At 34.7% G+C, this 11,723-nt stretch overlaps 2 protein-coding genes across 2 annotated transcripts in view; both read right to left on the reverse strand.

Annotated features, from left to right (window-relative positions):
• LOC110265454 (protein ANTHESIS POMOTING FACTOR 1-like) lies at positions 7,227 to 7,856 on the reverse strand. The gene is made up of 3 exons (XM_021108403.1): positions 7,728 to 7,856; positions 7,473 to 7,610; positions 7,227 to 7,367 (listed from the first exon to the last, which is right to left on the reverse strand). The coding sequence occupies exons 1-3, from the start codon at positions 7,752 to 7,754 to the stop codon at positions 7,242 to 7,244; spliced, it is 291 nt and encodes a 96-aa protein (XP_020964062.1). The 5' UTR covers positions 7,755 to 7,856; the 3' UTR covers positions 7,227 to 7,241.
• Positions 8,456 to 11,723, reverse strand: part of LOC110265282 (proline-rich receptor-like protein kinase PERK3) — an 11,478-nt gene continuing 8,210 nt past the window's right edge. Inside the window, exons 2-4 of the mRNA XM_021108204.1 lie at positions 9,597 to 9,895; positions 9,370 to 9,398; positions 8,456 to 8,672 (exon numbers count right to left, since the gene is read on the reverse strand). Of these exons, the coding sequence (XP_020963863.1) occupies positions 8,456 to 8,672; positions 9,370 to 9,398; positions 9,597 to 9,895 (545 nt within the window). The remainder of the gene's footprint in view (positions 8,673 to 9,369; positions 9,399 to 9,596; positions 9,896 to 11,723) is intronic.

Genomic DNA, 11,723 nt, shown 5'->3' on the forward strand with positions numbered 1-11,723 from the left:
TATAATTATTTATATGATTTTTCGTATTAATTTAAATTTTTTAAAAAATAATTTCACCACTTGCGAACTACATAAAATTAAATTGTTGTTTTCGTTATTCAGGAAATTATAAAAGATTATTCTTCTCATATGTGGCAAAATATAATAATGTATGTATTGTACAATTATTTATTACAAAAAGTTTGAGCTATAACAATTGTGGATAAATTGTCTTTTATTTTTAATAAGGACTAATGTTCAAAACAAAAATTATTGGACTGATTTAATATATTGTTTTAAATGATTATAATTGGATTATAATATAAAAGTTTTAACATGGTGATGGAGTATATCTAAATAGGATAAGATGGTACAGATATGCTATTATTCTGTATGCTGCTGCTAGAATTTTTAAGTTTAGAAAAAAAAAAAAATATTTTGCTGGTCAAAATTTTTAAAATGTCAATGATATTCAAAATGACAGCACTTACTGTTTCACAAGAATGATCAGAAGACATATTAAATTAAAGAGGAACAGATTATAATTTTTGTGGATGAAGACGTCTATTAAAGATGGATTGAATTCATATACTAAAAATTTGATCAAAAGATTATTGGCGAACATATCATTCGGTGCAGGTATATTGGACGTTGTTATAAATACAATATGAAGATAACTAGAAGGCTTTTGCATTTTAGATCATGAAGGTAATAAATTCCAATTTTTTTTTAGAATGAAATCGAATTGTTCAGAGTGGAGAAAGGGATTATTTAATTGTTCAAAAATTATATTCTAAATCTGAAAAAAGAGAGAAAGATTCATTGATCAATGATTCAAAATTTTCTCATGTTCCTGTATAGATACAACTGTAGAGTTTACTGGAGCAATGTAAAACTAAAGAATTAAAAAGAAGGGCAGAAAAGATGCTGAGAAAGGTGATAGATGTTGTTGTATTCTTTATGAAAAAAAAAAAGAGGGGAGAATTTTAAAAATTTAAGTCTTCCTAGACATCATAAAACTCTTGAGAAGGAAGATGAAAATTTCAGGAAGTAACAATAAAATTATTGAAGTCGATGTGACACAATACAACGACAAGCGAATCTGCTCTAATCTCACGGGTAGGTACTTAACAGGAGAGAGGGATCCGCGCTAGCCTATTTCTCCCTTCTCCAAGATACGTATGCGAGAGTGCCAACTCGACCGTTTTGGGACTTTCCGGGGCGAGGTAGAGGGTTACAGAAACGACAACTTTAGATTCCTCTATGAGGCTCTCATAGGTTCTGTGAAGGAAGAATAAGAGAATCCATGGCTTTTTTCCCCAGGCTTCTTGGAGGTTTGAAGTTAGACTTCTCTTCTGCTGCTATGGGCAGACAGGTGAATGCTAAAATGCTTCTTCTTCGCCGTTCTTTACAACAGGAGCTGCTTCCTAATCGACATCGGTCAGCACCTTGCCCCCTACCATGACAGAACTAGAGAGCCGGTCTTTTTTCTGAGAGGATTGGTAATGTTTGCTATTGTTGTGAGTGCATTGGGCATGAAATCAGAGCATGCTCAAAAAATCTTGCAAATATGGCACAAGGAGGAGAGAAAGAAGCAAAATGGGGAGCATGGCTAATTACGGCAGATCAATTTAGTAGGTGAGTGGAGGATACAAAAGAAAACAACAATCCGAATCGTCCCAATGCAGCGCAAAGAAGACATACATAAAAAGAGAAAACTAATTTCAATTAACCTAATCAGAAAATTTGCAAGTCTCTCTGTTTAGGACCGGAGCTCACATATCAAAAAAGATTATCAAGAGGTATAGAATGGCTGAAAAATGCTAGTATTGGAAGGGAATAAGGGGGAGAGACTAGAAACGGATAAAGTAGGAGACAAAGACAAAAACACAGTGGCCCAATCAATAGAGCCATCTCTGACCAAATTAGATGCTGAATGCTTCACCTTTAGTACATTAGGAGGAAATAAGAGGGAAGGAGAGATTAAGAAACGGAATCTGAAACAAATAGCAAAAAAAAAAGCACATTTTTCAAGTTGTCTTAAGTATCAAGAGGAGAGCTAGAAGATCGGGAGAGAGTATAGGTTTTAAAAAATTTTGCCAAGAAAAATGAGAAGGGTTGAATAAGGGAGAGAGTGCCACCCAATAATTGGCAACCACGAAGGAATGAAGATGATGATGTAAAACAGTCGGAGTTTGAAAAAATTCCTGACAGTTCACAACATCAAAAGGATATCTAGATCCCATTTCTCCAAGGTATTATTTTTTTATGAGATAAAAAATAATACCTTGACAGTGGAGAGAGTGCTATGGAACGAATGCTTCAAATCTATTTTTATTATTGATGCAATGGAGCTTTCTGGAGAATTAGCAGTGGCTTAGAAGGATGAAGAGATGGTTCACATAGTGAAACACGACCAATTCTTTATCAATTTTTCATAGAGGATTAGCAAGCGAATATAAATGGGATATTGTAGGAATTTACTTGCACACAGATAAGACAAGTAGAGGGTTTCAATTTATAAAATTATTGTAGATAAAAGTAAAAAGGAGTAAAACACTAGCAATAATAGAAGATTTCAATGTAATTAAAAGTCAAGAGAAAAAAGAGATTGGAAGACAAAAATTCAGCACTTCAATACAACATTTTAAAAATTTCATCAATGAAAGAAGGCTAGTAGACATTGGTTACGAGGGAGATAAATACACATGGAGTAATCGCTAATTTGGAGAGAATTATATAAAAGAGAGATTGAACAGAGCTCTTGTTACAAATGAGTTGAGAAGTGAATTTTCAACAATTACTCTTGCACACTTATCTGATTTGGGTTAGGATCATAGGGCCATCCTTCTCAATACAGGTGGTGGAGAAAGGAGGGTAAAGAAGAGGTTCAGGTTTCAGGAACGATGGTGTGAAAATGAAGCGGTGATTAGCTTAATTAAACAGACATGTATAACATATATTCATGGGTCTCCAATGTTTCAAGTAGCTAAAAAATTGAAGTATTGTAGACACTCAATTGTACAATGACAGCATTACTCTGAATCTAATTCAAAGAAAAAATTCAAACTCTCAAGAATCAGATAGAATCAGAAATATAGAAAGAAGTTCAGACAGATGAAAATACTATCTAAATCTCAAAAACTGAATTAGATGAGGCATTGAAGAAAGAAGAGAGATATTGAAAGGAGAAGTCTAAGGTGCAATGGCTCAACTGGAGTGATGAAAATACCAAATATTTTCATTCCAAATTCCAAACAAGGAATCGAAAAAATAGAATAAAGGAGTTGGAGGATGAGGAGGAAAATATGGCAAAGGAATCGGCTGAAATACCGGAAGTTGCACATAAATTCTTTGAAAATTTATTCACAATACGCCGTCCTAAAGATCCGACTGCAAAATTGGATGAATGCGCCTCAAAATAAATGCAGCCACTAATTGAATGCTGTGCAGGCTAGTGACTGAAGAGAAAATTAAAGTAGCAGTCTTCTCTATCAACCATTTTCAGCTTCGGGAGATAATGGATTCATAACAAATTTTTTTCAATTCTTTTAGAGTACAATAAAAGGAGATGTGATTGCGGCTGTTAGAAATTTTTTTTTTTATGGAGGTAAGATTTTGAAAGCTTTTAACCATACTCACATACGTCTCATACCTAAGGTGTCAAACATTAACTCTATGAAACAAGTTAGACCGATTTGTCTTAGCTCTATTTTCTATAAATTCATCTCTAAAATTCTGGTGCATAGGTTTTAATTAGTTATGAATAGATTGATCAGTGACTTTCTAAGTGCTTTTATAAAAAGTAGGTTGATTAGTAATAGTGTCCTAATTGCACATGAATTCATACATTTTTTCAATAATAAAAGGTGTGGAGACTATGAATTGGCATTAAAGATGGATATGAGCAGAGCTTATGATATGGTAGAATGAAGTTTTGTTTGGAAGGTGATGAAGAAGTTAGGTTTCTATGATCGATGGATGAAATGGATTGAAAAACTGGTGAGGACAGTATCTTATTCTGTTACTATGGATGAACAATCGATCTCATGGTTTATTTAAACCATGTAGAGGATTACGATAAAATGATCCTTTATCTTTCTACCTCTTCTTGTTTTGTGCAGAAGAACTCTCTTATCTACTCCACAGAAGAGAACAGAGGTTAAAAATATTTAGTTTGAGACTCAATTAAAGGGTATTTGCAATATAATTTCAATTGGGTGTACGCTATCATCTTAAGAACAGACGAGTTAAGATATAAATTTGACTGGAATTTGTATAATATATAAATAATAACTTTGTTAGGTAGACAATGAAGTGTGAATAATGTGAACAATGAATTTTATTTTCAGACTCAATAACTATAAAAGAACACTCCAACTTAATTTTATTTTTATCTTTCACCTTTTTTATTATATATTTTCACCCACACTAAACCCTAAATTCTATTTTCACCACAGCCTCCCACCGCCGCCTCTGAAACGTTGTCCACTGTCGCTGGTCAAGAAGCTGCAATGCGCCGCTGTTGTTACCTCGCCCAGAACGGAGACGCTGTCCCATTGCTACTCCACGCCGCACTATTTTCTCTCCTCGATGCCGCACCGCTGTCTCTCCTCCATGCCGCACCATCGCATCTCCATCTCTCTTGAAGCCCGCAAGTGTTGTCGCTACCTCCGCCCTGTTCCCCATAGCGACACCGTGCCTCTGTTCCCAATAGTCGTGCGTTCTCGACGAGTGAGAAGGCCACCAATCGCTCCACTGCACCATGCACAACCGCACCTCCCTACTGCTCCCCTGCGATGCGCATTCCTGTCGAGAAAGAAGGCTGCCTGTCGTACAGTCACACCACGACGACGCGACGCGTCTCTTCTTCGTCCTCATCTTAGTTCATCCAAATGGTATGACCCAAAATAAACATCCACATCTTAGTGAAAAGAACCATCCGCATACATAGTAAAATGAACATCCTATAGAGCATGTGCATACAGAATCAAGCAAATCAAGTAAAATACCAATGGTATATCTAAATAAACATCCACTTTAGAATGAAAAAACCATCCGCATACATAGTAAAATGAACATCCAACTTAGTTAATAAGAAATAAGTAACGAGACAGCAGCTACGGGGGATATCGGGGTTGCGATACAGTCAGCAGCGATAGCATAGGATTGCGAGAGAGCAGTTGCAGCAAAAATAAAAAAAATTCAAAATTATGATTAAACCTAATTAATTCAAAATTTAATTTTTGAAATTAAAATTAACTTTTCTTTTTTAATCTATTATTCACGTTGTTCATAAAAAGTGTTGTTTTTTCTTATACTTTCTCAAGAAGTAAATATGTGCATTGGTATTCCAGCTGTTTTGATTACAGTCGTTGAGTAAGGTTAGCTGTTGCTTTGGTTTGAAGTTCCAACAAATTATTAGCTTTTACAAGTTTTAAATAATAATAACAATAATAAAAAGAAAGGAGAGTGTGCTTGAGTAGTGATAGGAGAACTTCCTTTATTTAAAAATTAAATTCAACGTAAGTAAAAAACATCAACAATAATCTTATTAGAAAGGTAAGAGAGAGCAGTAATAGATAAAAGGTTTGTGTGTATTCAAGTTGTCTGAAATGATACAATACAAAAGGATATTTATAGGTACTAAGAGAATAGTAACAATAAAAACGTAATATTCTATAATAAATATTCAGATATACTAAATAATTCTAATAAATACTAATTGATCCTAATATATTCTAACAAATCTAATTATGTCAAACTTATATTATTTTTGTTAAGTACAAGATCAATAATAATATATGTTCTTTCTCTTAATCATACTCCTAAAATAATTATTATTTCCCTAAGATCACTATTTTATATGTCCAAAAATAAACATCAATGTTGAGCTTAAAATATATTTCATTTTATGAAACTAGTTTGATGTTAGATCTGTCCAACAAACTAAATTAGAGTTCCCTCAATCAATTATTAATTTGAATCTATATTAACAACTAATACTTAATTTGCATCAATCCAAAAGGTAGGCAAGTGTACATACTTGATTATTAGCATTATCAAATTAAGGCGATGAAAGAAGACCGTTTATATATAACTAACACTACAAGAAACATCGTTAAAATCGACGGCCAAATCAACGGCTAAACTGTCGATAATATTAAAAGTTGACGGCAAAATGGATGGCGGGGATGGTCACTATAAAGCTTGTCGATTTTTTAAAATTCTAATAAAATCGACGGCTCGCGTAGCCGTCGATAATAATTTAATAAAATCGACAGCTTTTCCGTCTATAATATGAGTTTGGAAATTTTTCCTTCTTACTAAAATCGACAACGTTGCCGTCGATATTATTATTTAAAATCGACGTCATCTTTGTCAATATTTGATTTAATAAAATCGACAACTTTGTCGTCGATATTATTATATAAAATCGACACAATTGCCGTCGATTTAATTATTTAGATACCGCCAGCTCCTTCGTCTATATTTTGTCTATTTTAAATTTAAAAAGCGACAACGTTGTCGTCGATTTTAATAGCCACATTTTTAATTATTTTTTTTATTTGAAAAATAGTAAACAATTAATGCAAATAAACTTTTAAATATAGAAATAAAATTTATACAGAATATTAGATAATAAGACAAATAAACTTTTAAATATAAAAATAAAATTTATACTAAATATTAGATAATAAGTTTACAAACTTATCAAAATAATAAATAATCTTCTAACATAAAAACTCAAGACAAGATAAATAACTAAACTTAGACTTATATTTGTTTAAATTGCAATCCACCAATAATACAAAATATTCAAACTAAAATAAATAACCTACTCATACTCGTCTAAATAATCATCCGAGTCATCAAGATCATCAGAATCATCTTCCCTTTGAGAACTCTGTGGTTGTCCTACTCGCTGCAAAATAGGTGGGAGTTAAACATTGAGCTAACCCATAGGATAAAATTAAAACATATTCAAATATTAAGAATAAAAAATTGATACAAATTAAATATTAAGAATAACTTTTAACTTTTTTCTAATTATAACACTTAATAATTTAGTCTAATTTATTCCCAAAATTTTAAAAAATACAAGTGTTGAACACTGCACATTGACCAACTCTATCGTGAATTCATTGTCTCTGTCTTTTTAATCAATTCGAAAGTATTGCAACATTGATGATCATCATCTTATGGTTACAAATGAAAGAGAGGAAAGTATTACAATATTTTTAAATGCACGAACAAGTGAATCATGAACTGACAATTTTCCATTGATGTAAAAAGTGCTTACCTGATATTACAAACATTCCCTCTGGACTGAAAGAAGCTTCTAACGTGGAGTTGCACGAGACAGGTTTGATATTATATGTTGATAACTATATACATATGACAGAAAAATAGTCACACAGAAATCCTATCAAAGCATATATAAATAAAGCATAAGTAGAAGTGAGCTGAGTTTAAGTAACAAAGATACTAACAAGTGTACCACGAAATGAATCAAGAACATGAATATGCCCATCTGCAGTTGTTAAAAGCATGAGTCTCCCATCGTTACTAAATTTCATTGTATTTGCATCAGAAATATCTCTCCCAACAGAAAAGATCTCAAAGGGACCCTGTAGAGTGAATTTTACCATACGAGATAATTAGAGTATATCACAATCAATATTCCAAATTATAAAACCAATGTAAGAACCAAGTTTTATAAGTATTTTTGTGCAAAATTTGCTTACTTTTTCATACTTGCGAGCATCAAACATTCTTATGTATCCTCCAAAGGCAATTGCAAAAACAAGCCCTTGATCATCATATGAAATAGCAGGCCTTCCTTGTACACGTAAAAGTCCCTATTTTGTATATAAAGTAAGTAAGAATCCCCTAAAAGAGTTACATGTATTAGATAAAGAAGATATACAGGATATAAACAAGCAGAGATGCAAATGCCATACCTGGCACTTCTCAGCCCTTTGATCCCATAGTAAAACAGTTCGATCAAGAGATCCAAAAATAAAGTACTCCTTCCGGAGCACAAGCTAAGTGAGACAACCCTAGAAAAAGAACAAGTATGCATTTTGTTATATGAAAAAATGGATAGTACATGAGCATTATATCATATAATTCGAAATAGCAAACCTGTCATGATGACCTTTGAAATATCTCAAATACTTGTTATCATGCAATGATAGAAGCCGCAGGGATTCTGGTTCAACTAATCATATTAGTAACTGGAACTGGAACAAGCATTTCACAGAGTCAGACCAAGCCCATTACTATAGATCCAACAACCAAGATGTTCTTTCTTATTGGTAACCAAGGATATATTAAATCATTGCATTGGTAACCAAGGAGATATAGAGGGATAGAGGGATAGAGCTAGATAAAAACAAGGAGATATTAAATCATTGCATTGGTAACCAAAAACAAAAGAGATATATTATATCATTAAATGAAGCTAACACACTCAACTCACCTCTACTCTGAAGGCACGCTCCCCTTGCTTACCTTCTCTGCGTAGCAACTTGATTGCTGCCAAAGTACCATCACTTAGGACTCCTCTGTACATCAAACCAAACCCTCCATTACCAATGAAATTTGCTTCACTGAATCCATTTGTGGCCACTTCTATCTCCTTGTATGTGAAAACTTGTACTCCTTTGAATTTAGGTGCTGCTGGTGACCTACCATCAGACCAAGGGAATGCAAATTCATGTGATGATTTGCATAAGCAGTTAATTCATGTCTAGAAACACATAATTACTATGCAAATGAATTAAGTGTTTGCAATTTACCTGGACTATAACTAATGCTCAACTTTGCTGAAGCAATGAGTATGCTGCTTGTGTCATGAAGCCCTCTTGGATTCTTATCCTTGCAGGCTCCATTCTTATTGGAAGACTTTGTCGACGAAACAAGAATAGGAAAAAAAAATGGTGAGAAGTACGGTAACTGTAGTGGCCACTGCAATGGCTATGAGAATGGTTTTGGAGGGGAGATGAGCATGGCTATGCTCATGATTTTCTGAATGCAATTGGTGCTGTGTGTAAACAGCTATAGAATGTCAATTCTACCAACATATAGCCTGCAAAGTCCAAAGTTTCTACTGCTATATAGCCAATCTAGTCTATCAATCTAGTCTATCAATATATCAATAACAACAAAAACTCAACAACATAGTAAGAAATTCAACAAAACAGCAACAATAACACAACAGCAATAGCAACAAAGACACATCAATTACAAAAAAATAACTAAGGCAATAACAACTCAACAAGACAGCAAAGGATCAGAGAACAGAGGATCTACCAAAATGACACAGCGAAGCAACAGGCAAGACGGCGCAACAGGAGGTGTACTAACCTTTTAACAGCAGCTTACATATGTTCAGCTCCTCTTAAGTTAGTCACCTGCAAGCATTAAACAAAACAACAGTCCAAATAAACATCAAGCTGGAGAATAATTAATCTGAAAAAAGGCAGGAATGGAGAGAGCATAATAATGGGAAAATAAATGCAGAAATATATGCCAAATGTTTGGAATAACAAATAATTAAAAATTTTGGAGAACCAAGTGCAAAAACAAGAGCCCTAAAAGAGAAACAAGACAATGGAATTTGGAAGTTCAGTAACAATAACAGAAAAAGTTCTTGTGAGCTCGATTGAGAGAGAGAAGACATGTGTAAGAGAGAGCGGAGAAGGACCAACGTAGGAGGAGCAACGGTGGCACGGCAGCAGCGGAGCGACGGCGGCGCGAGCAACAGGAGAGACAGTGGCGCGAACTTGAGGAGCGACAGAGGCACTATAGGAACAGAGCGTGACGGTGGCGCAAGACGGAGGAACGACGGCAACGGAGAATGACGGCGGCGCAACCGTGAATTTGGGGTAGAAAAGGGGGAATTGTGTTTCTGGTGATTGGAGAATTTGGGGATGAAATGGGAAATTTGGGGAATTGGGTTTCAGAAATTTGGAGGCGGGAAGAGGTCGCGGGTATTTGTGTTTTTAGTGATAAAAATCGACGGCATATTTGTCGATTTTAATTTATAATAAAAGCAAATCTTAGACGTCTATTTTATATTTTAAATTTCCACCATTTATCTGATTATAAAAAGCGATTTAGACCCTTTAAATTTATCGACGGTAAATGGTGCGCAGAAATTGTGATTACACTTTGATTATGTAAAATTTATTGCTCTTTCTTTCCCCGGTAATGGCGCCAAACACATGATGCCAATACCATGGTTCACAACTTCGCACAACTAACCAGCAAGTGCATTGGGTCGTCCAAGTAATATCTTACGTGAGTAAGGGTCGAATCCCACGGAGATTGTTGGTATGAAGCAAGCTATGATCACCTTGTAAATCTCAGTCAGGCGGATATAAAATAGTAATGTGGTTTTCGAAATTAATTAATAAAAGAAGGATAGAAATACTTATGTAAATCATTAGTGAGAATTTCAGATAAGCGAATAGAGATGCTTTCGTTCCTTTGAACCTCTGCTTTCCTGCTATCTTCATCCAATCAGTCTTACGGAAGTGGTTGTCAGGCACGCGTTCATAGGGAATGATGATGATTGTCACGTTCATCACATTCAGGTTGAAGTGCGAATGAATAACTTGGAAGCGAAATAAGATGAATTGAATAGAAAACAGTAGTACTTTGCATTAATCTTTGAGGAACAGCAGAGCTCCACACCTTAATCTATGGAGTGTAGAAACTCTACCGTTAAGATTACATAAGTAAAAGGTCCAGGCATGGCCGAATGGCCAGCCCCTCTGATCTAAGAACCAGGCGTCCAAAGATGATCAAAGGATCAAAAGATAATCCAAAGATTCAAAGATGTCTAATACAATAGTAAAAGGTCCTATTTATAGTAAACTAGCTACTAGGGTTTACAGAAGTAAGTAATTGATGCATAAATCCACTTCCGGGGCCCACTTGGTGTGTGCTTGGGCTGAGCTTTAACTTTCCACGTGCAGAGGCCGTTTGTGGAGTTGAACGCCAGGTTTTGATCCATTTCTGGCGTTCAACTCTGGTTTTTGATCCCTTTCTGGCGCTGAACTCCAGGATTGGGCAGAAAGCTGGCGTTGAACGCCAGTTTGCGTCATCTAAACTTGGGCAAAGTATGGACTATTATACATTGCTGGAAAGCCCTGGATGTCTACTTTTCAACGCAATTGGAAGCGCGCTATTTTGGGTTCTGTAGCTCCAGAAAATCTACTTTGAGTGCAGGGAGGTCAGAATCCAACAGTATCAGCAGTCCTTCTTCAACCTCTGAATCTGATTTTTGCTCAAGTCCCTCAATTTCAGCCAGAAAATACCTGAAATCATAGAAAAACACACAAACTCATAGTAAAGTCCAAAAATGTGAATTTAACATAAAAACTAATGAAAACATCCCTAAAAGTAACTAGATCCTACTAAAAACATACTAAAAATCATGTCAAAAAGCGTATAAATTATCCGCTCATCACAACACCAAACTTAAATTGTTGCTTGTCCCCAAGCAACTGAAAATCAAATAGGATAAAAAGAAGAGAATATACTATAAATTCTAAACTATCAATGAAACATAACTCCAATCACATGAGCGGGACTTATAGCTTTTTGCCTCTTGAATAGTTTTGACATCTCACTTTATCCATTGAGGTTCAGAATGATTGGCATCTATAGGAACTCAGAGTTCAGATAGTGTTATTGACTCTCCTAGTTCAGTATGATGATTCTTGAACACA

Source organism: Arachis ipaensis, chromosome B08 (genome assembly GCF_000816755.2).
Source record: "Arachis ipaensis cultivar K30076 chromosome B08, Araip1.1, whole genome shotgun sequence".
Lineage (NCBI taxonomy): Eukaryota > Viridiplantae > Streptophyta > Magnoliopsida > Fabales > Fabaceae > Arachis > Arachis ipaensis.